The sequence below is a fragment of the Chelonoidis abingdonii genome, chromosome 10, assembly GCF_003597395.2.
Source record: "Chelonoidis abingdonii isolate Lonesome George chromosome 10, CheloAbing_2.0, whole genome shotgun sequence".
Classification (NCBI taxonomy): Eukaryota; Metazoa; Chordata; order Testudines; family Testudinidae; genus Chelonoidis; species Chelonoidis abingdonii.
In genome coordinates, this window is record NC_133778.1 from 35,468,704 (window position 1) to 35,496,548 (window position 27,845).

At 38.6% G+C, this 27,845-nt stretch overlaps 1 protein-coding gene across 1 annotated transcript in view; it reads left to right on the forward strand.

The window, feature by feature from the left end:
* Positions 1 to 27,845, forward strand: part of TTN (titin) — a 321,905-nt gene that overhangs the window by 37,975 nt on the left and 256,085 nt on the right. Inside the window, exons 40-45 of the mRNA XM_075069826.1 lie at positions 225 to 509; positions 612 to 737; positions 3,720 to 3,908; positions 9,357 to 9,413; positions 10,497 to 18,368; positions 23,930 to 27,835. Of these exons, the coding sequence (XP_074925927.1) occupies positions 225 to 509; positions 612 to 737; positions 3,720 to 3,908; positions 9,357 to 9,413; positions 10,497 to 18,368; positions 23,930 to 27,835 (12,435 nt within the window). The remainder of the gene's footprint in view (positions 1 to 224; positions 510 to 611; positions 738 to 3,719; positions 3,909 to 9,356; positions 9,414 to 10,496; positions 18,369 to 23,929; positions 27,836 to 27,845) is intronic.

Sequence of the window (27,845 nt, forward strand, 5' to 3'; positions counted from 1 at the left end):
CCCTTGACCAAGAAAATCCCCCAATCAAGTGAAGGGAAGACTTTGTTGTGTGAGAAATACTAAACTGGATCCTCAGTCACTGGGAACTTTGCATGAATAAGGACTGTGGATTCTGACCACTTGACAATAGTATTTTTGTTTGGCAGAGTAAGAGATCTTACTAAATTTTTAATAATTTCAATAAGCAACACATGTTTAGATCCTTCTTTTTTTTCAATCTGCAGCTCCAGAGCCACCCCATATTATTCAGGAGCTTCAGCCCACCACCGTGGAATCTGGTAAACCTGCCCGCTTTTGTGCTATAATATCAGGTAGACCACAGCCCAAAATTTCCTGGTATAAAGATGAGCAGCAGCTATCTGCAGGCTTTAAATGCAAGTTTCTTCATGACGCACAAGAATACACTCTATTGTTGATTGAGACTTTCCCTGAAGATGCAGCAGTTTATACGTGTGAGGCAAAGAATGACTATGGAGTTGCCACTACTTCAGCTTCACTTTCAGTGGAAGGTAGGTTTCCCATATTCCTTAGAGTGTATTTGAAATGGTATTGTCAATATTTTGTGATGTGTGCTCTTCCATATGGTCTAAACTTTTGGTCTCTTCCTTTAGTCCCAGAAGTTGTTTCTCCTGATCTAGAAGTGCCAGTTTACCCACCTACTCTTATAACACCACTTCGAGATGTTGTTACTTCTGAGGGACAATCTGCTTGTTTTCAGTGCAGAGTTACAGGGACAGGTTAGTTTAATGAAATCATATACAATTTTTGTTATATCAGAATTGTTCAGCTTATCTCAAAGCAAATCTAATAGCATACAAGCTGAAATCAACCTTTATGAGGATTGTGTAACTATCAGATATATGTACGAAGTAGTGTTGGCTGTATAATTGACTGGCAACGAGCTGCCAACAGACATGAAATTTAAGAGTCCCCTAAAGCTAAGCAGTGTTTTAATGGGTGGTCATAGGCTCAGTAGTTCTGACATTTTTAATCAGATGTGAACCTTTATAATGCTTTTCAGAGTACTGACTGCTACATGACATTTAAAATGGTCAGTGCAGTGATATGGCAGAGCTTTAAAGCCCTAACTGCAATGCTGAGGAAAGCATTGTCCTGTTAATGAGCATGAACAGTGAGCAAAGCTTTAGTGCCACCTACTGACATTTTAAAAAGAAACAGGTCAAAAATCTGCCCTGACTTTCACACCGAAACCCTTAATATCCCCTGGATGTACTATTTTCAGTACCATTCATGGAAACATTAAACTAAAAATATATGAAAATTAGCATTTTTGTTTTATCCCAGCATCAGAGTTTGTTTTTTTTTTAATTTACACTTATTCAAAATAGACTTTCCTTGTGTAAATTTACCATGTTTTAATTTAATAAATACCATCTGATAACTAACATTTTTGCCCATGATGCCAGAGTAGCTAGTTTGATAAATTAATCTGCAGTACTATTATATTATTATTACTCCACACAGTCTTGGAAACTATTAATAATAATAATAAAACATTCACATATTACTGTAGAGATACCTAGTGCCTAGCATAAAACAGTATAAGATTCAGTCGCTGTCCCAAAGAGTTTGAAGTGGATTATAGCAGGAGTTCACAACCAGAGGTCCAGGGCCTTTTGGGGGACCATAAGCAAGTTTCAGGGGAGCCTCCAAGCATGGAAGTGTTAGACTTGCTGGGGCCCAGGGCACAAAGCTGAAGCCCCATTGGGTAGGGGTCAAGCATGGGGCTCCCAGCCCTGTCACCTGCGGCTGAAGCCGAAGCCTGAGCAACTTAGCTTTGCAGGGACCCCTGTGGCATAGGCCCCCATACAGCTGCCTTGCTTGCTACCCCCAAATGCCAGCCCTGGCTTTTATATGCAGAACACCAGTTATTGTAGCACTGGTGGGCCATGGAGTTTTTATAGCATGTTGGGGGCTCAGAAAGAAAAAGGTTGAGAACCCCTGGACCAAAGCCCAGATTTAAATCATTTTTTAGTTATAAAAATGTGCATGAAATGAGTAGCATCTACTCTTTTTGCATTCCTGTCACTTAAAAGTGCAATTCTTGAGTTGGAAAAAGATTAGAAAACAAATCTGCTTCCATCATAAAAATTGTGGTAAGACTCAGAAAATACACATGAGAGTTTATACTGGAACTGACATCTTAATTACAGCTATGCAAAGCACGCCACAATTGTGTGTGTATCTTTATGTGCATGTTGATGACTGAGAGGTACATTTGCAGCACAGCACATGGGCAGTTGTTCTTGCAGTTCCTGCTCTTTTTGTATTGTATATGAATGAATTTGGATATTTCTCAAATACAACCTGAAAATATTTTATATTAGCTTAACTAATATACTAGCATTGAAAATATATTTTCAAATTGTATGCACTACAGTACTGTTTCCTGCAAACATTGTATCTGTATTACAATGACAGCAGTAAAAACAATTAAAATACTTTGTATATGCCAAATCAGTGTGGTTAGTGATGTAGTTCACTGCCAGGTTTAATGACTGGTGCTGTCCTCTTCTTCCCCAAGCTGGCAAGGTCTATAAGATCTGGGAAAAACAACAGGCTTCATGCATGAGACAAGAAGGTATCTCACTGGACTCAATGGTGACCTTTCTTGTCAGTTAAGGACTGGCATTAAAAAGCTTCACACAGGCCAGTACAACTAAAACAAATCCTCAGCTACAATGATTACCATGAGCTGAAGATCTGGCCCTAAGGTCTAGAGGATTAGGGGTATAAAAAACTGGAGGTTTCTCAGAACTCAGAAAAATAAGCCATGCACTCCCCTCCTCGGAGAACAGATGACTATTGTCATTAGTTTGAATTGTTTGGATCAGCTCAGTCATTTTGTAGCCTACTAGATGATCGTTTTAAATGAGAATTTGAGATTTAAGATAAATATAAAATAAAATCAGTTCTCCAGTAATAATAATAATTAATAGCTGCGGCACTTTAAAAAAAACAAAATACAGGGAAATTGTCCAAGGTACCGTGGATGCAGCCCTAAAGAGCCACCTATATTCATGTGTCTTAGCATGCATCGGATTCTGCAAAATGGAGCATGATTGGAAATGAAAGGGAAATGGACTCCCTACAACTTCCTCTGCTCCTTTCCTATGCCAGTATCCAACTCCTCCCCTTCTCAGTCACTTCCGCCAGCCATCAGACCTCTTTGCCTGGCTCAAAGGCACAGACTCCATGCTACCCTTCTCCCATGTACAGCACCTCTGCTCTCCCTTATGCTCCTACAGCCATCAGCTGAGCTCCTGCATCTGAGCTGATCCTTTCATATTTCTTCACCTACCCTCACAGATGAATTCTCAATGGACAGTTCTACTTAAAATATGATGTCAAGATATAGTCACTGAGATCTTTCATTTTTCATGCTCACTGGCAACATTTAAAGCCTACTCTGCCTGTGCTATTTCAAAGATATCCAGAAGGAAAAAGAGAGAGCCAGATTTCCAGTTAATCACTGAATGTAGCAGTAACAAAATAAGTTTTCCCTTCCACATACTACCAAGCCGGAAATATAAAATAACCAATAAGCTACATGTCTTTAAACAAGTCTTATTGTACATTTTATATTCAACTTCAAAAAGCTGTGATATAAGTGATTTCTACTTTGTGTATTTTTAAGGCATTTACTTACAGACACTGTATCTTAATCTTGCATTTCTTTTTTTATTTTACTTGATCAGATCTGAAAATCTCTTGGTATTGCAAAGATAAGGAGATCAAGCCATCTCGTTTCTTTAGAATGACTCATTTTGAAGACACTTGCCAGCTGGAGATTTCAGAAGCCTATCCAGAAGATGAAGGAATTTATACCTTTGTTGCTAGTAATTCTATAGGCCAAGTGACAAGTACTGCTAACTTGAAGTTGGAAGGTACAATGTGCAATTGAAAAAGAAACAATGTTTTAAAATCAGTTGTGTGCCTATACTAATATTCATTAATAAATATATGTGAGTCATTGTCATGTCATGTCATGTCTTTTAATTCAATTAATCAGTATCATCTTACAATGTCCACAACATCCACTTGCATCTCCAAGACATAGGTCATGCACAGTGTAGTTTGTTTCACAGTTTTGCAACATTCCATGCACTTCACCTTTCAATTCTTTTCATTAGCAGCATCCAGCATGCCTCAAACAAGGTAGAATCCTTGTCCCTAACCTAAGTCTGTTAAACAGATTTTTATTCCATTAACAAGCCTTTGCCTTGTAAAGATCTCTAAAGAGTTTTGGTATTGATAAAATGTTTTCATGTAAGAAACATTAGAAAATCTTAAAGAAGGGCATGCACCAGATTTGTGCAAATGAGAAAATAAATTTGCACTATTATGCATTCTGAAAATATTGATCACAAATTTCAGAACAGAAAATGGTCTAGAGGGTTTGTTATTTTAAGCTTGTGGTTCTTAGTGTTATTTAACCAGAAATATATTTATTTTTATTTTTGCAATATAATTTATAAACTATGGAATTAGTGATTCATATTGTTAAATTGCCAGGCCAAAAAGAAAAAAAATTACGAGAGACAGAACTTTGATTGTAGCGTAGGGTAAGAAATTAAAAGTTGGCATGCTTCTTTTCAGGATTTAAAAAGGTTGAAGAAGTTACATCAAAGTCCCAATGGCATGTTTCTTCATCAGTTTCACTTAAGAAGGAGCCCACCTTTATCCAGCCTATTTCAAGCTGCAGGGTATGCAGCGGGGAATCAGTCAGATTTCAAGCCAGGGTCTCTGGCATGCCAAAACCAGAAATCCAATGGTTTCATAACCAACGGCCAATGTTGCCAACAAAAGATATAGTTTTCCATTTTGATGAGTCTACAGGCACAGCTATGCTGATAATAGTAGATGCTTTTTTAGAGCATGCTGGCCAATACTCTTGCAAAGCAGGAAATAGTGCTGGAGAAGCAACTTGCACAGCTACACTTACAGTGACTGCCGAAGGTAAAGCCCCATTTTTGTTCAAAGGGATTCAGTTTGTTGTATACCACTGTTACTAATTACTTCCTTTCCTCTTTTCACACCTTTTAGTTAGCAGCTAGTTCACTAATGTTGGTAGTATTAGCTGTAACCAATAAACCACTGTCATTTCCTCAACTTTAAAATGTCATATAATTTAAAATCTCACAAAACTGTGTCCTATATATAGAAAATATAGATCTTTTACTAAACTATGCAAGTACACACTTTAAACCAGAGAGCTGGTGATAGTCACACCATTGTCTCATATGTACTACACTGGGCTGTAAAAGCTAACAGAAAATACATCCTTAAAGAGTATCGTAACAGATTATTTGATATTGGAATGGACAGCTTCAGTGAAAAGAAGAGACGAACATCAGCTGTGTATCAACTGCATGAATACAAGTTATTTTCCATTCATCTACATGAATGAATTTTCTTTTGTGTCAAGAGCATAATGCATCTGGCATGCTGAGTTTTCCCATGAAGATATCTTTCATTCTCATTATCCATACCATTTTATTTTGTTCTTAAGTTGGTCCATTAAAGTACGTTAGTTGTTAATATTGTTATTTTTTTGTTACTTGATTACACAGTGCAAGCCATAGATAGGCAAAATTCTGGGAAAGATGTAAAAGAGTCTGTCCAGTCACAGGCAATATCAGAAGTTCATGTTGCTTCCCCTTTCGCAAAGAATGAGACTCAGGCTTATAAAAAAGAAATTAAAACAATACAAGAACCATCATACCAACTGGGTGTGCAGGTTTTGGAAACTTTATCAGAAAGTTTAACCATGAAAGCTACATCAGTGAAAGAAACAGAAACCTTCTATACAAGAGTTCTTTCACAAACATCGCAAAATACAATGAAGGGATCTGCTGCTGCTGTTCAGAAAATGAGAGAGACTTCCCCAAATATTCTCCTGAAACTCTGTGACCAAACTGTGAAATTTGGCGATACCACGCAGTTCATTTGTGCCTTAGAAAGCGAACACTTTTTAGAGGTTCTGTGGACCCATGAAGGTGAAAGGATAAAAGAGTCCGAAAGAGTGAAGCTATCACAAAATGGAACTGTCTTATTACTCACAATTATAAATGTCCAGCTGTTAGATCAAGGACTGTACAGATGTACTGTGCATAATGATCATGGAGAGACATCAACAACTGCTGTACTAACAGTAGAAGGTGGATATTTGATTTTTAACATTATGACGTACCTCATTTCTATCTAATCATTTCTGCGTATAGCTCACTCACATTTCCTAACACTAGTATTTAATTTAGAAAGCTATATTTTATGTTCTTTTTCACATTTAGGACTCTATTCGTAAATGTCTTTTGCAGCACCAGGCAGAGTTTTACAACTTGCTTGAGAAGTGCATCATGGCTGTTCCCAGAAAGTTACAGCCAAATGGAATTTCTACACATCAATTTATCAATTTAAGCCACTGATATGCAATGAGACATTAACTTGGTGGGAAGTGTCCACCTGGAACAAATTGAAGAATGGGACAGAAGGAACCAATTTAATTTTGCAACTTATGCAGATTTCTGAAGTTGGAATTTGAGAGAGAAATTCCTTTTTAAATAAAGGAAAGGGGGGAACATTAGATGAGCAAATTAACCCAGACTCTAGGCCATTCCAGCTTGCACATCCTGAGTGGCACAGAAGGTGCTACATATTTGCAAGGATTAATATTTTAAGCAGTTTATTTGCATGTTTTCTTCAAACACCCTAAATACAGGTCTGTTTTTTACTCCTGAATGTGTCTATTCATTGTGTTCAGTGCTATAAAATCCTCGCTTGTCTACTGGATTTAGGAGTCTCTCTTTCCCAAGACTATATTAATGACCTACACAGTCTTCCTCCACACCTGTGGGTTTTTTATTTGTAGGATTCCTTTCCCCCTTGCCTTTACTCCGGTGCATTAAAATATCAGCAGTTTCTGCACATGTAATAACATCTTTGGAGTATAGACATTGATTTCCTTGACTCCTGTAGACCCAAAATGGGCCTCTTGTTCCTTTGGCACTGTTCCCCTTAGATAATGTGGCACTGCTCACCTTAGATAATGTGATAGCTGCTTTTATGAACTCAGATGCTGCAGGAGCAACTGCAGCATGAACATGAGAATAAAACTGTCTCATGCTCTTCCATTCAGTCATTTGCCATGCACCATTTATCTGGCTCTTACACACCAGTTAAGTCCTTTCTTTCCTGTCAGTCTACATAAAGTGTTGTCTCTACATGATCTTCTGTAGTTACCTTCAATATTCAAAGGAAATACCTTTGATTTAAATTAGGGCTGTCAATCACAAGCAATTAATGCAAAAATAAATTAACTAGATTAAAAAAGGCACGATTAATCGCAGTTTCAATTGCACTGTTAAATAATACAATACCAATTTAAATTTATTATAAATATTTTTGATGTTATTCTACATTTTCAAATATATTGATTTCAATTACAACACAGAATACAAAGTGTACAGTGTTCACTTTATATTATTATTTTATTACCAATATTTGCACTGTGTAAAAGAAACAAAATTAATAGTATTTTTCAATTTACCTCATACAACTAGTGTAGTGCAATCTCTTTATCGTGAAAGTGCAACTTACAAATGTAGAATTATTTTTTTCATATAACCGCGCTCAAAAACAAAACAATGTAAAACTTTAGAGTCTACAAGTCCACTCAGTCCTACTTCTTGTTCAGCCAATTGCTAAGACAGAAGGTTAACATTTTTTGAGCGATAATGCTGCCCACTTCTTATTTACAATGTCACCTGAAAGTGAGAATAGGTCTTTTCATGGCAACATTTATAGATGATGTTGCAAGGTATTTGTACCAGATATGCTAAACATTCATATGCCCTTTTATGCTTAGATTTGTAGATTATCTTTTTACAGGGCAAATATTTGTAATCAAACATAATATAAAGTGAGCACTGTACTCTTTGTATTCTATGCTGCAATTGAAATCAATATATTTGAAAATGTAGAAAAACATCCAAAATATTTACAATAAATTTAAATGGGTATTCTATTGTTTAGCAGTGCAATTAAAACTGTGATTAATCACAACTACTTTTTAATCTTGTGATTAATTGTGATTATTTTATTAGTTTGACAGCCCTAGTTAAAATTAAAGATGTGCTTGCTTGTGTTAGTCATTACAGACCAAGTCGTAGTCCCTCTTAAGTCAATGGTAGACATCCTACTGACTTAATTGGGACCTTCCTTTAGCCTAGCATGAATAGAGCCCTTAAATGTGTCTTAACTCATATATTTCATAGTTTATTTTTAGTTTGAGCACTAACATGCTGAACATTTCTTTTCCATACTAAACACTTTATTTTTATTTCTCTAAGTATAAGAGTGTTTTATTCCTGCCAACCACCTAATCTAATGCTTTTCCTAACTTTATTCTTACCTAGCTAAAGAAGCACACGCCAAAGCAGTAACAAAAATTATGCTTGACTCAGATACTAAAAGCACTAAAACAGTCAAAGAGTCTCAGATTCAAACAACCTCCGAAGTTAAGGAAGAGTCTTCAAAGGAAACATCAAGCATGTTAATCACTTCAGCTCAAAGATCGCAAGGAACTGAAAAACAAAGGATCAGAGACTACTACCCTGATGTTGTGCCATTCAAGGAGATCATAGAAACTGGTGCCACAGCACCAGTATTTCTTGAAACTCTGCTCCCAGAAACTATTGTAAAAGAAGGAGATGATATGTCACTCTTTTGTGTAATAAAGGGTGTGCCTAGTCCTTGTATGATTTGGCTGTACAATCAGCTAATAGTTGATGAGTCTGCATTATGTTCATTAAAACATGATGGGCCACTGTGCAATTTAAAATTACTGAAAGTTGTTCAGAATCAGAGGGGTATATACAAGTGCAGAATAGTTAACTCTGCAGGACAAGGCGAGTGCAGCACTCATCTGAGAGTGACAGGTTGGCAACTGCATGTTCTTTCCAAACATAAATTCCTCTTGCATACCATCATTGCATTCAAGTACATTCAGCCCGTGGGAAACAGTAAAGAAAGAAAAATATGACATATCTGTGGATTGTTGAATGTTTGCCTCCTGGTGTTTAAGGCATGTTAAAGGCATGGTAAATTACAGGCAAAAATCATAAAAAGTTGTAGACAAGTATACAATACAAATATGTTTTGAAGCATCTGATCACTGTTCTGTCAAATTTATCAGGTGTTTGAGTAGTTTTGGCATGTACTCATGTATGTGTGTGTGGATTTTTTGTATCATTGCAACAGATATTCATAGTTTCAACCTCACAGCCCATTAATTGGTGAGTTAGTTGATCACAATAATCTCTATTTTATTCTAGCTCCAGAAAAAGTTCTTCAAGAGAAGATAGAAAAACAGATTGAAATGGAAGTGAAAGGTACAGTCACAAATGGATGTCATGCTAAAGCACTGATTTAGCGTAAAAAAATTAGTAAATTGTTAGAAACTTTTATTTGCTTACATACAGCATATGACAGGAACAGTAAAATACACTTTGGAGCATATTTGAATATGCTGCATGTTTTTGTTTTAATATGCTAAGGGTTATCCACATTAAAAGATTAAGTTTTAAAATAAGTTTAAAACTTTACATTTATAATTATGCAGCTGTACTTTTAACTTCTACTTCATGCTATGCAGCTGTTTACTGCTTAAGCTTTTATTTGTTAAACTCTCTTGTTAGTGCATGGGATAGTTTAAATCAAAACGAAGGTATAAAAATCTTAATGAAATGATTTTTAAACAAGTAAGCAACCTAACATTCAAAGGATAGAGTATAATAGAAAATGAATGTTACTTAGGACATGTGAAAGCTACACATTCTCATTGTATCCTCGCACTTCATGTACATATGTTAATTCATCACTATACATTTCTTACACTGGCTTGCAGATAGCATATGTGGTCCATGTTGCTTGCTTTTTTTGCATAACGTTGTGAAGTTAGTGGCTGTATTAGTTCGAATAAACGCCTTCTCATTCATTTTAGCTAATTACTTACAGCTACATTTTTATATATCTTTCAAAATATTTTTTTTCAATTGTTTGAACATTTTACCATAATCAAAGGGATCAGAAAGGGCGTTTATTCTACTGTCTGCAAGTCAGGTAAGATTTTCTTCTTTGCCAACAAAAGACACAAAGCTTTTCGGGCAGCAAAACCATACACCCCTAGGAACATGTTATTTTGAAATTCATTTTTGCTTGTTCAAGAAGAAATGTCCACAGTTTGAAGAAAGAACAGACAACGAACGATTTTCGTGTCAGAATCTTTAAAACAGAGCAAGCCATTGCGTTTATTCGAACAAATATGGTGAGTGAATTTTTTTTCTGGATTTGTGATGAAATCTGTAGCATGACCCCAATTTAATTTAATATCTTGCCATTTCATTTCCTTTCATTTTTCAAATGTAAGAGAGTAGCAACAGAGTACGCTGTAATGAAATGTTGTTCTCTTACAGAACTGTTCTTCGGGGAAGAGCCTGGATGTCCTGAAAAGCAAAGCGAGATGCGAGACGCTTTCTCCAATTCTGAAGACTACTTAGACCATGGATTTGTGTCTGTCCAGAGATGTGCAAGTAGAACCTCGTCTATAAGTTCTTGGTCTGAGACTTTTAAACCTTCTTTCACTCAAAAGCTGAAGTTTAGATCTGTTTTAGAGGGGGATCCCGCAGTTTTCCAATGTAAACTCGTTGCCTGTCCAACCCCTACAATTACATGGTTTCATAATAATAGGCCTATCCCTAAAGATCTGCATAGAATAATAAAGATGGAGAGTGATATGCATATTCACAGCTCTAGCCTAGAGGTTAGAGATGTTCGGGAGAGGGATTCTGGGAGCTACAAAGTGTTTGCCATTAACAGTGAGGGTTCAGCTGAGTCAACCGCTTCGCTGCTAGTTGCACAGAGAGAGGAGCAAAATGCAAAATATTTAGATTTCCTGAGAAAGTCCAAACGAACCCATGAGAGTATTGAATATCTGGTTCAGAAGAGGAAAGAGGGTAGGCTGAAGGTTTACCTGCGGTGCATTGGCTCTCCTTTCGATAAAAGGCAGGAGACTGAAAAGATATTAAGCGACTTGCCTCCTGCAAAAGGAATGGTGCGAACCATAAGCTTTCCAAAACTCCCCGTGTTAAGGGAACAGGAGTTCGTGTACGATAAAGAACAGGTAGATAGCAAATGCACCACAAGGCACAGGGATCATGGAAGTGATGCTCTGCTTGATGAGGAAATAAAAAGTAAGTTGCAACAACTGCGGGAGGCCAAAAGAACCATGTTGGAAAAGAAGAAACTGCGCCTGTCAGAGAAAGAAACCGAGACAGAGTCACGTCTTGAATCAGTGCGAACCACAGACTTTAGAGATGGTAAAGACCGAGGGACCCCTCCAGTCCATTGGACCATTGAGAGTGAGGCGATACGCTCTGACTTCCAGACAATAAAACCAATCCATACATGCACCTCTTCACCTAAAATGCCAAGCGGTGAGGAGGGTGCCGTGCACCATCCTAAACCAGACTCTGTTAAGATACCAGAGGACTTTCACCTGCGAATGGAACGAATACTGGGGCTTTCCAAACCCTCCCAGAGTCCTCAGGACTTCCCTGAAGGAAGCATCAAGGCAGAAACATTCCAAACAAAATCACTAATAACACTGAAAGAACCAACAAGAGAACAGTTTCGGGGAGACCTACCATTAGAGCAACCAGAGCCAATTGCCCAAGTTACCTCCATCGACTATAGTTATACACACAAGGAGCCACAGGACTCAAGAATAGATACCAAGCCAAAAGAACATCTGAAGGACTTCCAAGCAATGACAGCCAAGAAGAAAAGGCCTGAATCCATAATCTATGTGCTTCTCTGCGATGGATTAAGCGAAACTACGAAACTGGAGAATGTGATGTCCGAGACAATCACAATAAACATCAATGAGCCTGTTGATACTTTTGAAAGCATCCAAACAGAAAAGAATGAAGAAAATGCAATGTTAGTACTGGAAGACTCAGCAGAAATCAGAGAGTCTGCATTGGTAGAAGTCTGTGAAATAAAAGAAAAGTCTGCCAGGTCAGAGAGCCCTATTCTAAAGCTTCTGAAACCTGCCCCCCCTTTGTTTGTTCATGAAATTGAATCTCAGGAAGCAAAGGAAGGGGAGAGTTGCATATTTGGCTGTCATTTCTGTGGCCATCCGCAACCTATTGTTACTTGGTATAACAATGACAAACCCATATCACGTAACCAGGACTATGCCATTCATACGACAGAGAGCCTGTCTACCTTGACTTTCCGGTCTGTTCTCCGTCAGCATGAAGGATCCATCACCTGCGTGATATTTAATGAATACGGAACTGCCACTACATCATGCATGCTCAAAGTGAAGATTAAAGAGAAGATTGAGGCTGAACCATTCACCACCAATGAAGATGAACTATTAAAGGATTACGCAGAAGAGGAAGAAGAACTTAGTTTGCTGTTTGACAAAATGAAAGAAAATCAACGAGCTTTCAGTAGTGAAAGTAAAGCCACCCTTTACGTTCCTCAGGGTAACCTGCCCATACCTTGTGTTTCTGACTCAGACCTGCTTTCATTTCCTGTGGAAATCAAAATAATTGCTCCTACTCCGACTCCAGAACAAGATGAAGAACTGAAGGAAATAGTTCATCCTGTTGAATTTGTACCTGAACCATCACCTCGGGACCAAGCTTCTCAGATAATAAAACATAAATTTAAATTTTCCTTTGATGTGGTAAATGAACCACCAAAAATTGTGAAAGAAACACAAAAATATGTTAGTTGTAGAGAAGGAGATTCTGTCGTACTGGAGTGCTCAGTATCTGGTGAACCTCAACCGATTGTAACTTGGTTTCGAAATGGCAAAATATTAACTCCTACTGAGAAGTTTCAGTTTGAGGAGGAAGAGGATGGTAATTACAGGTTACGTATTGGTGAAGTTTCTGTGTCAGATGCTGGCACATACAAATGTGTTGCTGAGAACACAGCAGGAGTAATAGAAACTGTTTCCAATCTTACAGTAGAGTCTGGTGTGCAGAGTTTTTATGGTCATGTAGAACAAATTAGTGATGTTGAAGAAGAAACTGTTCCAGATCAGAGTGTACAAATCCAGGAAGAGGTTGCAAAGGAACTTTTGCACAATCTTTATGAATCCTCAGTTGGATATATTGCTGACAAGTTTAATGATAGAGAGTATTCCGTAAGTCAATATTTTCATAACCTCAGTACACTGAGCCAGGTAGAGCTCATGGAAAAGGAACAAAATACATCCTCCAAAGAAACAGAATCCAAACTCCCGAGATTTATGTGTGACGTTAGAAAGTCTATACTTACTGAGGATCAGCCAATAACTGAAACCCCAGACTTTCAGCAGCAGATTGAAAACGAAGAGACGGTAAATGTTAGTGAACAAGTAGAGTTGAAGATAGAAGAAGCCAAGACATTCACTTTTGTCGGCGATTTAAGCCAGGTTTCACACCCTGAAGAACCATCAATATCTGAAAACCCAGATTTCCAGCTCTCGATTCTAAAAGAAGAGAAAATAAATGTGAGTGAACAAGTGAAGTCAAAGATAGAAGAAGCTAATGTACCTGCTTCTGCTGATGATTTAAGCCAGGCTCCACTACCTGAAGAACCGTTAGTATTGGAAAGCCCAGATTTTCAGCACCAGATTGAGAAAAAAGAGATGATAAAAGTGAATGAACAAGTAGAGTCAAATATAGAAGCCAAAATATTTGCTTTTGTTGGCAGTTTAAACCAGGTTCCACACACTGAGGATGAGCCAATAATTGAAAGCCCAGATTTCCAGCTCCTGAGTGAACTAAAAGAGAAAATAAACATGGGTGAACAAGTGAAGTCAAAGATAAAAGAAGCTGAAGTAGTTGCTTCTCTTGGATATCTCAACTGGGTTCCACTCTCTGAAGAGCTAAGAGATCAGCCTGATAAAACAGACAAAATAAAAATGGAAACCACAGAATTTACATCTAAGAACAAACTTCAAAAGATCATTGAAAGCCACACAGAGAAAACTACATATAGTAATATAGAAATTCCTGCACGTCAGGATACAGATGGTGAAGTAAAGAGTGTGCAGGGTAAAGATGCTGCTTTTGAGAAGAAGCAGTGCTTGAAAAAAACAGTTCCTGAAGAACATAACTTTAGCAATGGAGTTACTGATCTGCCCCATCTTGATAATGGAAACATGCCAAGTAAATCTTTTAGAAACGGTAATGAAATGGAAGTCAAGGGCACAGGGCATTTTTCAGAGAAATTAGAGCCCAAGCAAGAGAGTTCTGCTCATGAGCGAACTCTCGGTATACCTCTTGTGGAACATTCTTTCAGTGACAATTTAGATGCACCATTTACAAATGATCAAATCCATGTCTTTGAGCAGGAGCTGAGTGCAAAGAGGAATGAATTTGAGGATCATAGTTTTTTCAGTCCTATATCCAAGATGGTACAAGAGGATAGAGATCTGTATGAAAAGGACACATGTGACAGCAACTTAAATAGGACATTTCAAGATTCAACTACCATAGAAGAGAAAGATGAGCCCAATTCGCATGCGATAAGTGATGAATTCAAAGGTACACCCGAATTAGAACAACTTGGTTTTTATGACCCAAATAAAGTAATTCAGCACGAAGAACCCGTGAGGCAAGAAGAAAGAACCATGGAAGGAAATGAACAAGATTATAGAAGCTTTGCGCATGGTATAGAGGAAAGTGTCTGTCTTCATGATAAAAAATTATCTGACATTGGAGAGACAGAACAGAAGGAAACCTATCACAAGGAACAAACATTAGAAAAAATAGAACCTGAAACATACAACATTGTATTTGATTTAAAACAAGCTCCTTCAGTTATAGAAAATGTAGATCAGAATTTTCAAGAACAAATTAGGAGGCAACAAGAAGAAACACATTTAAAAGGTCAATACCCAGCCTCTCAACCTGATACAGTCAATATTGTATTTGATTTGAAACAAGTTTACTCTGCTATAGAAAATCTTGATCAAGAACAAAAGAGGCTGCTGCAGAATGAAATATATTTCAAAGATCAACATTCTGCTTCTGAACAAATGGAACCCGATACACACCACGTGGAAGAAAATGTACAGAAAACCATATCACCTACAAGACAAGGAATTGATTCCTGTCAAGAGTTTTCCAAAGATAGTGAAGCTATAAGCAAAAAAGATAATTCTCAAGAAGACACCTTATCTCTAGAAAAAGTAGAACCCCAAATCCAGGGATTAGCATTTAATCTAAAACAGCATGCAGTGATTTTCTCAGAAGAATTCATTTCCAAAGAGACTGGCAGCATATCACCGGAAGAAATGTGTTCCTTAAACCAAGTGTCATCTCCCGAGGTTGTGGAAGGAGAAACCAAAAGTTTCATAAACCATCTACATATAAATGACACACTTGTAGAAGAAATGTCTTTAACTGAACAACTTCGTCATAATTACAAGATGCAACTGGAGGGAGTTTACATCCAAGAACGGACTCTCTCAACAGAAACTGGAGTGTCTGAAATGCAAATATTTAAAAGTGACCTAGCTGACATTCCTCTTTCTACTGAACAGGGATCACCTGCAAAAGGAATTGATGAATCTGAGAAAAATGATTGTGTGGAAGAATCATTTAAGGAACAAATTAAAGACTTGATATTGGAGCAGACTAAGCCTAGGCCTTCAGCAGAATCCAAAATGTCAGTAAATCAATATTTCCAAAATTTAGTGCAAGAAACAGATGTTTCTGAGAGTGTGGAATCACTAGAGAGAATAGACCCCAAAGCAGACAACTTCATAACTGACATGAAAAAAGCTGCAAAGGAGAAAGAACCCATTGCATGTAAAGTGGAGCAAGAACAAACACACGTTCTTCTGGTAGAGCAAGCCACAATGAAAGAAATAAGCAGCTCTACTTTTAATGGAAGTAAAACTGAAACTGGGTGTTATACCAAAGTAATTCCCGAAGACCATCATGGTATTCAGCAGGAATCAGATATACAGGACAGGGACATTTCTTTTGCACAGTTCCTTCGTTCGTTAAGAAATGAAGAATCCATAGTCCAGGAAAGGCAATCAAGAGAAGAATTAATTGCCTCAGAGAAACAAGAGTGTAATTTAGAAGATCAGCTTGAAAATGAAATTTCATTTCAGACTAAAGACGTTGTAAAAGCTGCTGAAGGAAATCTGGATGTAAGGGGCCTATCACAAAATGTTTTGCAATGTCAAGAGCTGAACGCTGCTCAAGTTTCAGAACCTGAGCCACGTGTGTCTCTCTCAGATTATTTACTTTCAGCCGGACAACAGGAGAGTCCGGATTTCAAAGATACCATTTTCCAGGCCTTTGACCAGAAGGAGTGTATCACTTCTTTGGAAGTTGAAGACGTCACTTTCAGCACTGTTTACAACTATTATAATCAGCAGCAGGAGCTGACCCGTCCACTCTCTCCTGAATCAGAAATGTCAATAGAAATTGCTAGCACAAGTGGGGATGAACTGACAGAATCTGAGCGATTCTATACACCACCATCGTCAGTTGAAAATTTTGAATCTCCCATGTTTTTTGAATCTTACCACACTCCAGCTGGCACACCTGAACGGTACTCAACACCTTCCGAGGAACCATCCTTCAACAGAAAGTCCCCTTCAGATTTGATAAGGAACGGCACACCACGAGAGTGCTACACAACCCCCACCAGTGAATATCCTGAACCCAGAGCATTATGTTCTCCTTTCCAAGAAAGGAGGTTGCCTTATGAAGAGCAGCGCTCAAAGATGTTTGGCACACCTTGTGAAGCAGTGGAACCAAAGGGAAATGAAATGCCTCCAGCATTTATCAAACCCTTGCCCAAGAGGAAGGTCTATGAAAACAGTTTATTGGGTTTTACTACTGAAGTTATAGGCTTTCCTGTTCCTGATGTGAAATGGTATCAAAATAAGTCATTGCTTGAACCAGATCAAAGAGTCAGAATAGAAAAGGAGGGTGATACATATATTTTAGAAATCCATAATGTTCAGAAATCGGAAGAAGGAGAATATATATGCCATGCAGTAAACATCATAGGGGAAGCTAAAAGTATCACCCAAGTAGAAGTTTTGCCTCAAGATGGAAGGTCCTTGGCCTTACCTCCTCCATTAACACATCAGCATGTTATAGAGTTTGACTTGGAACAAAATAAAACTTCAAGGTCACCTTCTCCTCAGGAAATACTTCTGGAAGTAGAGTTGGACGAAAATGAGGTTATGGAATTCGAGAAACAGGTCAAAATAGTCACAATTCCTGAATTTACATCTGACAACAAAAGTATGATTGTTTTTCTTGATGTCCTCCCTTTTGCTCTGGTGAAGCAAACCACTGGCTTGATTGCAAAAGGAGATGAAGACGTGAAAATTGACTTTGAAGTCACTGAAATGCCCCCGCGCTTTACCACTCCCCTTTTTGATTTGGAAATTCTAGAAAATTCAGAGGCAGTGTTTGAATGTACAGTGACAGGTTCCCCTACTCCCCAAGTACAGTGGTTTAAAGAAAATACTTGCATTACCACAGACGGCAGGAGCTACCTTGTGGCTGCTGAGAAAGGAAGTCATTGTCTTAAAATTCAGAATGTAGGTCATTCTGATAGTGGCACATATCGGTGCAAAGCAGTGAACAGTGTAGGAGAAGCTATATGCAAAAGCTCTCTAGTTATGCTAGATTCACAGAGAGCCCTTGCTAGCAGGAGTGGAGATGGAATGACTGATATAGTTTTAGGCAACGCTATGGGTAGGCCACAGACGTTTGATTTGCTTGTAGACAGTACTCTTCCAAATGGCAACCAGACCGAAATAGAGCTGGAGTTTGAATTTGAGCGCAACACTGATGATTCTCAGAAAGCTGTCAAGTTGGTAGCTGTCACAGAACAAGAGTGTGAAGAGGAAGGGGAGAAATGTGTCAATATTAATTTTGATGTATTCGCTGAGCCATCCAAAGAAGAGAAGATAGAATTTAAAGCGGAGAGCTCAGGTAGTTGTTCCTTTGAATTCCAAGTCACAGAAGCCCCTCCAAAGTTTATCAAACATATTATTGACTGCACTTCGTCAGTAGGAGCCTCTGCATGTTTCCAGTGCCTTGTAGTTGGCGCTCCAAACCCAAGTATCAGTTGGTACAAAGATGGGATACTGCTTGAAGGGAATAGGTACTGTATGGAGGAAAGGCAGATGGGCTATCATAACCTAATTATTGGAAATGTAATCCAAAACGATGAAGGGGAATACAGATGTGTAGCTGCAAACAGGGCAGGAACTGCTGATACAAGTGCTGTGTTAAACATATGCTGAATTTCCAAGTTTGATTTCAAAATACAGGTTTGGATTAAGCACACAATAGGTTTGCATTGTCCCTAAATTCTGTTTGTAAATGTGTAGCATTCACTTTAGGTGCTTCCTGTATTTTAATGCTCATTGAGAAGTGAAATTCACAACTGATAGGCACCCCTCAAGTCCCACATGCCCTATTTTAGGAACATGAGAGAGTTAAGTGGTGCAGAAGGTTTGTGCAGGCAATCTGCACAGGAATTAATTTAATTCCTTGCACATTCTGCTAAAGGTACCCTTTTTATCATTGTTATTCACATATGTAGAACTTCTTTGTCTGTTTCCTATACGTGTATATATACTTGTGTTATTTAAAAGTGCAATCATCTCTGTGTCAAAAGGGCCTAGCAAACAACTTGAAATATGAAATCCATTGTGTTCTTGTACCTTAAGTGTGTGGAGTACTACTTTAGACATATGTTTCAGTCTAAACACAATACACCTTTCAGTCAAATCCTGAAGTGCTTACAAATGTTTAGCCTTTTCACCTTTCCTAGACCTGAAGAAGAGATCTGTGTAGATGGAAAGTTTGTTTCTTTCACCAACAGAAGTTGGTCCAGTAAAAGATATTACCTCACTCACCTTATCTCTATTTTATACAGGCCTTATTCCGGCAAAATGGCCATTGAAGACAATGTGCCTGATTCTGATCTTGATTGTAAACTAATAACTTCACTGAAGTCGATGGGGTTACTCTGTTGCAAAAGCAATGCAAGTGAGATCAGAATCAAACCTAGTTGAAGTTTTCCTGCAGTAAAGACTGAGTAGGGACTTCAGGATTTGTAATAAGCATGGATATAAATATATTGTGTACTGTACCTTTAAGAGTTAGAGGCAAAGATGAGGCATGTAATACATCAACAGACAGAATGTAATTATAAAACTATAAGAATAAAATCTCTCTTTCCCTGTACTCCTGCGCTGTGAATAAAAAAATACACAGCAGTAAGAAAGCAGGAGACTTTCACTGAACATTTTCATTTTAAGATTAGAACTAAGTCTCCAGGGATTTGTTTTTCTTCTGTCAGTCATCGTTCTACCAGGAACATATAATGTTAAATACTGGACTGACAGAAACCAAATGGATTCAGACTCTATATGAAGCTTTTTTTTTTTTCAGTATAAGCACAGTTATTGTCCTTTAGATTAATTGTTTCTTATGCAATCAAATATTTTAGAGTATGAACTAAGAAAGATTTTAAAAAATGAGATGGAAGAGTCAATTCAGGGTGAAGTGATCAGTTCAGACCTAAGCTTATCTAGCTTACACAAAAATGTATACACTGATAAAATAATTATTTTTAAATTTTAAAATATTTAATAATTCATTTATAGAAAAAGAGGGAAAAACCTGCAATGTATATGACTCCTTTCTGGTTACACAAACATATACATGGGAATTTAGATGAAACCCTAAATTCAGCAACCCTGGACTGTTGCTTTAAATATGAGTAGTTATTATTTTTCTTCCACTTTACACAATGCTAAGGCTACTTATTCATTTTTGTCAGTCGACTTTCAAAATGTTTTAAGAGGCATGATGATTTTAAACTTAAAAGAAATAATGCTTTTGTGTGGTCAATTGTTTTCAAGCATGTTCTTATTTCTGTGTTTGACATGTATTCATATATGGGTTCTGTATGTCTCAAAATGTTGTTTTAGGCACCACAGAAGTTATTCTGCATTAGTAGGGATTCATTCTGAACTCAAGATTCTCATAGAATTCTAAAGTACCCGAGAAAATTGGGTCCAGTGGTACTCGTCTTAAAAAGCCATAGCGCACGTGTGAGAACTTAAAAATCATTTTTTATTAAATCTCCGTTAAATCAGTCAGCAGTGTTTGCTCTGCAAATGTTATGGAAGACACAAGGATGTTTCAGTAGACACATCTCCTAATAGGTAGTGATGCTTCAACTGAAATCCTTCAATATTTTGGTGTTGTCCTCAAAGATGATAAATAAAATCTGCAGAGTGCCACACATGAAGATTTATTGAAGTGTTTATAAAAGATTTCCATTTTGAAAGCTTGCCTGTTTGTGGCAGTGGTTCAGTGTGGCTCTTCTCTCACAGAGAGATAAGGAAAATCATCCTTGGAAAGTTCTCCCATGAGCACTGCCATTAATGCAGATTTTAAATGGGGATAAGACAAAGAACTTGGATTTAAAGAAAAAAATCAATGTTTTTTGCGGTTTGGAAAATTTTGGTTCACTTTTTTTTTAATTCTCCATTGCATCAACCACTGCTCTTCCTTATTCTGTTTAGACTAGGAATAGAAGTGCCAAAATACTTGAAGAGCGAGATTCCTTGTTCTTGTGGTATTTCCTATCCAACATGAAACCGGAAATATTGGAAATCTCACAAGTCAAACTATTTTTGTGATGTTTCCAAATTCATTTTGTAGACTCAGTTTGTTTAGGTGGTGTCCATAAGGGAATCAGACCTTTTGGTGCTCGGCTGAACCTAATTTACAAGCCTTTTGAGAGTCACACATTATAAATTTGGAATATATTCAATAAAATATCTAGCATTATTATTGAAAAATTATATTGCCTAATTGTGCTGCAATGTTTGGAAAGCCTTACTTACCATTACACAGTGCAGGTGCCAAGTAGTGATGAGCTGGCACCTTCAGAAATGAAACCGAGTGAAGTCCATTGCGGTCTCACTTTTTTTAGCTAAACCCTGCTAAATACTACGGAAGACAGATTATTTTAATACCACTGATGACCACAAAATAAATATTACTACACATTAACATACATATGTACTTAAGTAGCTAAGGTTATTACAATTGTCATTATCACTAAACCAGTTTATGTTGAAAATGCTGGAGGATAAGAGAAATGAGTGCATTTGTTTCAACTTTGAGCTGGGTAAAAATGGTTTTGTGTTGTGCCCATATTCATTCCCTGTACAGATGCATAGCATTTACTGATTTATTTGACAGCAGAGGTCCCTAGAGGAGTTTGCATGAAATGTATTGATTAAATAGGATGTTAAAGGCCTGATCCAAAGCCCATTGAAAGGAATGGGCCCCGTTAACTTTAATAAACTTTGTATAGGAACCTAAACAATTATCCTAGATGTTAAATATGTGAATCGGGCATATGTTTTTGGTAGAAATTGGCTCAGATTGAAACCTTAGATCCAAACCATCCAAAATCTGGGAAAGTTCAAATCCAGATCTGAACTTAATAACTCAGACTCTCTCTCAACTTTTACTGCTTATACTGTGTATATAAGCAGTAAAATAAATAAATAAAATGTGTTATTTAAAATAGTTTCATCCACTGTATGACTTTGGCCAGGGACACTAAAATAAAAATATGATGTGTCAGGGTCTGACTTAAGTTACACTAACATAAATCCAGAGCTATTCTTGATTTAAGTACAGTTATTCAGGAATTACTGGTGTAACTATGATCAATATTTGACCCTATATCTTTTAAAGGTAGTGCTTAAGTAGAAATTTAAGAAAAAGAGTAATTTCATTGTCAAGTGAAATGCCTTTTTTCATTCTTAAAGACAGGGTATTTTAAAAAGAGAGTAGTTGATGTTTATTTGTAATCAATATTATATTTTAAATATTAATGTAGATGATATTTGTGAAATAAATATGTAAATATTTACATTTGTTGTTTCTAGTAATTTATTTGTCTGCTGGTAAAGTAGTCAAAACATGGTTTTTGTGAATTTACCATCCTGAAACACACAAAACCACATGAATTCTACCGTATTCCTTTATGCAAAGCCAGGAGTGCCAGAACAAGGAGTGCTGAGGGTATGGCAGCACCCCCTGGCTTGCAGTTTCCATCGTATACAGGGTTTACTGTTTTGTTCAGTGGTTTTCAGCGCACACACATATACAAATTACGTGAACGCCACGGTGCAAAGTCTTTTCAGATATTTATAATGTAACTTTCCCTTTTGCTTTGGAAGTAAGCAGACAAAATGTGTGTGTAGCTTTCCTGTCATTATTCCTGTAGCTGATCCTGTGGATTGAAATTCTACTGTACAGTCTTCACAGAGTCTAAGGGCCACCTTTACTCACATTGACTAGTACCTTAGTAGGGGAGCAGTCCCTTTGATTTCTATGGGATTTAAGGTAATTTTCAATGACAGTAAAGGTGGCGACATTGGCCCCCTTCACGTTACTGGCCATAGCAGTTTACGGTACATCAGAACTATAGCACCCTTCTTACAGAAAAACTCATAAATTGTAGGCATAAGCTCCTTTTTAAAAGATGAAAATATTTAAATAACTGCATGAATGTTTTTCTAATGCTTGTAATACTTTTTTAGTCTACCCATTTCTGCGATTTTCAAAATGTTATTTCATTTTTGATTTGCGAGAAGATAGTAACTTCTAGAGAGATGAATGAATCTGAAGGAGCATTTTATTGCTGCTTTTTTGCTTTGTGGTTGGAATGCAGTATTTTCTCAGATTTTTTACTTAACTCATGTAACTGTGAACATGTAATTAATTATTAGACAACCAGGAGATATTTTTCTACTAACTGCTTTTGATTTTGTTGAAACGTCCCCAGTTTTTCTAGGGCTAAACACTGCAGACCTTACTCGGAATTCAGTGGAAGTTTTGCCTGATAAGGACTGCAGGATTTGATTTCCAAACTCTATAGCTGTTGCACTGTTTCTGGATAGCTTTAAAATTCTGCTAGGGAAAAAAAAGGGAATATTCCAGATAAACAACGTGGCTGTAATAAAGGTTCCATTACTGTCTTTTGTGTCTACAAAGAGCAACAGGGGTGTCTCTCAAGATCTTCTTCCTCTGGTCTTTTAAACCACCGCTAAAACAAAGTACAACAACATAACATAGACATTAAATTAAAATGAGGGATCTTCTTTAATCCACAAAACCCAGGAAACAGAGTTAGCCTTCTCTCTGGATATTGAAGGAATTGTGACACTTAGCATCATAGCTTTATTGTATCCCCGGAAGTATCTAGATATAACAGGAAACAATCAAAGACAGTGTCCCATATGGCTCCCAGTTAAGCCAATGCAATTGAGACCAGAGTATAAGGTTTCTTAGTGTGGTGGATTAATTAGATCCTTTTCATAAATTTTACATCATTGTTTATTAATCTGTACATATAAAATATGCATATAAATGCACAACTTTGATTGTACTTGTTAAAATGAATAAATAACTGAAATATTAATATTTTCTAAATTAAATGAATTGTACAAAAATATTTGGGCCATATGGTTCCATCAGCATTTTAACAATTCTCCCCATTGATCTAAACGGAGAGTTGTTTATAAAAAATGATAGAATGATATGGCTCTCAGTTTAGTGGAATCTTATAGTTTGAGTTATGACAGAAAAAGGAGTTCAGGTTCATTGTTAAGATGTTTCATGGTATTGAGAATGCTACAAGGTAAACAAAAAAAATAACTACACTAACAGACCTGTTTCATTCATGTTCTCTAGTGATTACTAGATAGAAGTTTTCAGCAAAACGTTTTAGTAAAACTAAATAATTTTTTCCCATACAGACTTTTCTAGTTCTGTTCTTGTGTCTACTGAGGAAGAAAGAATCGAAAGTTACAGCAGCGGCCTTCAGTTGTCTGATAGAGATAAAACACTTGAATTTATGCCTGAAAATTCAGTTTACTCTAGTAAATTAGAGATGAAAACGGAAGAGGGCAGCGTCCCGGTTTTCCTCAAACACGTTTCTAATGTTGAAACAAGTCTAGGAGATGTAGCTAGACTCTCAGTTACTGTTACTGGCAGTCCAATACCTAAAATCCAATGGTTCTTTAATGGAGTGAAGTTAACCTCTTCCACGGATCACAAATTTGTATTTGATGGTAGTGATTATAGTCTTATCATTCTCAATACAAAATCTGAAGATGAGGGTGAGTACACGTGCATTGTCAGTAATAAGTATGGAGAGACTGCATGCAGTGCCTATCTAAAGGTGAAACCAAAAGAGATTGGAGAAGTCTACAAAAAATCGGTGGTAGAACTAGAGGTGAAGAAACCCTTAGAAAAGAAAACAAATCCCTCCCCCCCTTGCTTTGTGAAGAAAGTGGAACCTGTTCAGTGTGTTCAGAGTCTCCCTGTTGTATTTGAATATACAGTGCTTGGAGAACCTGTACCCGAGGTGCAATGGTTTAAGGGAAATCACCTGATTTTCTCTAATGTATACTACACTGTGGTTCACAATCCTGACGGCTCAGGTTCATTAACGGTCCATCAGTGTCAGAGAGATGATGGTGGGTTATACACCTGTAAAGCCATAAATCCCCTTGGGGAAGCCACTTGTTCTGCAGAACTGCTTGTATTGGACACGGCTGCTGAGTTTCAGTATAAGGAACAGAAAGTCGTTCAGAAACATCTTACGAAATCGTACAAAGAAACCGTAAGTGAGCTGACTACCGAGTCTCGTTTATATGCTGTTAAATTGCCAGGTGAGGGTGGGCAGCGGGACCAGCAAGTGTTGTATACAATCGGGACAGAGGGCAGGCCCTCGGTACATAGCGAAGAGGTGGACTCGTTGCTTGAGGTTTCTCACTCCGCCGCTAGCATGCAGCAGGAGACGGTTCTTGCTCAGCAAGCTGCAGTGCTGGAGTCTCCTGAGGCTGCCGAGAGCCTCGATGTATCTCCTCAGGCAGCAGAAACGGGGGTTTCAACTGCAGAGCAGCTTTCTCCAGCAGCTTTCACTACGAATGAGGTTCTGGAGCACCCGAGCGTGCTGGAGCCATGTCTGGAGCCAATTAAAAGCCCCCCAGTAGCTGAGTTGCCCGGTTCTGAACTCCACGTGGGCCCCGCTATTTGTTTGCCAGTAGTAGAGGAAAGCGGCCAGCACGACAAAGAAAAGGAACTGCAGAGTCACCCCCTGGAGAGGGTTGCGCTGCAGGCGGCCCGAGAAGAGAAATCGACCTTTCTCTCTGTAGTAGCTGAAGAGCAGAGTGCAGTGACCGCGAGCACCGCGGTGCCTCTCCCGAGCGCAGGGGCGCAGGCCGGGACCTCAGCCCGCGAACCCCAGCAGCTGTTACACACCGCCAGAGTTGAAGACATCCAGGAGCTGCCTAAAGAAACTTCCTTCGCGCTAGAAATGCCTACGCGCCAGAAGGGTCTCTTGGTGCTGGAAGGCGAGAAGAAGGAATTTCAACTGGCCTTAGCTGCGGAACAGCAGCGAATAGGCGAAGCTCACGCCCAGGAGCTCGGCGCCCTGGATTTACCGGCGGAAGCGAAACCAGTACAGGAATCGCCAGCGGAGTTACACGTGCCTATGACTGATTCCCAAAGGATGTTTCTAAAAGAGGGCGCCTTTGCTGTCCCGTCAGCAGCTCAGCAAAAAGGAGCATTGGTGCAGGAGAGGCTTGTAAAAGCTGCTCTCGTTACAGAAGAGAAGCAGCAGCTCGCGGGTGAGCAAGCGCAGCAAGTCCCCGGACTTGACAGGACAGTAACTGTAGAAACCGGAAAGGAAGGCGCGAAGCTATTGAATTTGCCCGTGGTACATGGGCAAACAACACTCCCTAGAGAAGGGCATTTTAGTTTTGTGGCGCTGCCCGAGGATCAAGCAGTCTCTAGGAAAACCCCAGTGTTGCTGCACGCGTTAGTCTCAGAAGAACAAACCCCCCTCCCTTATGAAAGCGCTAGTCAGTTTCCTGCCCCGAATCGGGCAGTTAGCATTCAGCCTGTCAAAGAGCCCCCTTCCGCCCTCAATCTCCAGACAACCCAGTCAGAGCACGTGTTGCCCAAGGAAGACATGCTGGCTTTTCAAAAACCTGTATCCCACGTGGCTTTCCAGAGAGAAGAAAAAATGTTTAATCGGGCAGCAACAACAGAAGAGAAGAGCGGGTTATCTGCGGAACAACTGGAAGCTTTTCAGAGCAGTGCCGGAGGATTACACCCCACAGCTACAGTTGAACCTCAGCTACCGACCTGCCTTACCACAGTGGCTGAGGATATACCTCTGCCAAAAGAACAAATCATCAGCGCGGCAGAAAAGGAACAGAAAGCTGCCCTGAGAAAAGAAGACTCTCAAACAGTTATGCAGCTATCGAGCATGACTGAGAGCAGGGCTTTAGACCTGGGTCATGTTGAAACACTTGAGGAGATTCAGACCGTGAGCGGTGAGGTGAAATCTGAACCCGGATTCCTTTCAGAATCTGCCGGCACCGAGGAAGGAAGCGTTCCGCTAGAGAGTGCAAATTTGCTAGAAGCCGCAGAACACGATTTTGCTGCAAGAATTCAAGAAGGACAGTCAGTGAGGCTACCATTAATACTAGAACAAAAGCAGCCTCTCAAGGAAGAACATACAGTCGAACTAACGAGGTTAGAAACTGGAACTGTAAAGGTAGAGAAGCAACCAAAGGAGACACTGAGCGTACATGAAATACAAGAAAGAGAAGTCCTTTCCAAAGAAAACCACTTTGTTGTTCAAGTTCCCAAGGGTTGTAGCTTAGACATAAAGACTCAGATCAGAAGTGTCCTGAAAGCTGCAATGACTAGTGAACAACATCTCTTGTTTTCCGAACGGTTGAGTGATATACAAAATATTGAAGTAAAGACAGTGAAAGTCAACAAGGAACCTAAATATACAATGTGCACCTATCTTATAACTACAGGGAGTTCCAGTCCCATAGAAATAACAGTCTCTCTAGAAGAAATATACCCTCAGTTAGTTGGCTTGAAAACTGAACTAAAGGCTGCTTTGTATTCGATTATTTACGAAGAAAAACATATTTTGATCGCAGAACAGCCCAGAGCTATGTCAGTGACTGGGCCTCAGAAGTTGTTTGTCACGCATCTACCTTTCTCAGAAATCTCATCTGCTACTGTTGCTGATAAGCCAGTGCAGCAGGAATCCGCGAGCCCTATTTCTGATGCGCTGGAGCCCCAGCAGGCTGAAATAACCACAGAATCTGAAGCGCAGCTGCAACAGCTTTTGTCTGCTCGAGCAGTCAGCACCGTTGCTGTCAAAAGTCAGATCAGAGATGTCGGTTCAACGGCAGTCACTGCCGACGTTGCTTTAGCAGCTGTGCCATTGGAGAAACCAGTGCAGATACTGACAGTGAAACAGAAAAAGGAAGAAATATCCGAGGAAGATGGTGGAGAGGTTCTCATAACTCAGGGAGCGAAGCCAGAGGACAAGCTAGTTAGAGAAGATTCTCCTGTCATTCACCGAAATCTTGTAGACACTGTTGTAGAGGAAGGTGATAGCTTAAGTCTTATATCAATTATAACAAACGTTAAAAAGGTGAATTGGTATTTTGAGGGTAAACTAGTGTCTTCAGGCAAACAGTTCAAGTGTTTACAAGATCATGACACATACACACTAGTAATCAACAAAGTACACACGGAAGTGCATCAAGGAGAGTATGCCTGTGAGGCACTGAATGAAGGTGGAAAAACAACAACATCAGCGAAACTCACAGTTGTAAAAAGAGGTTGGATTAT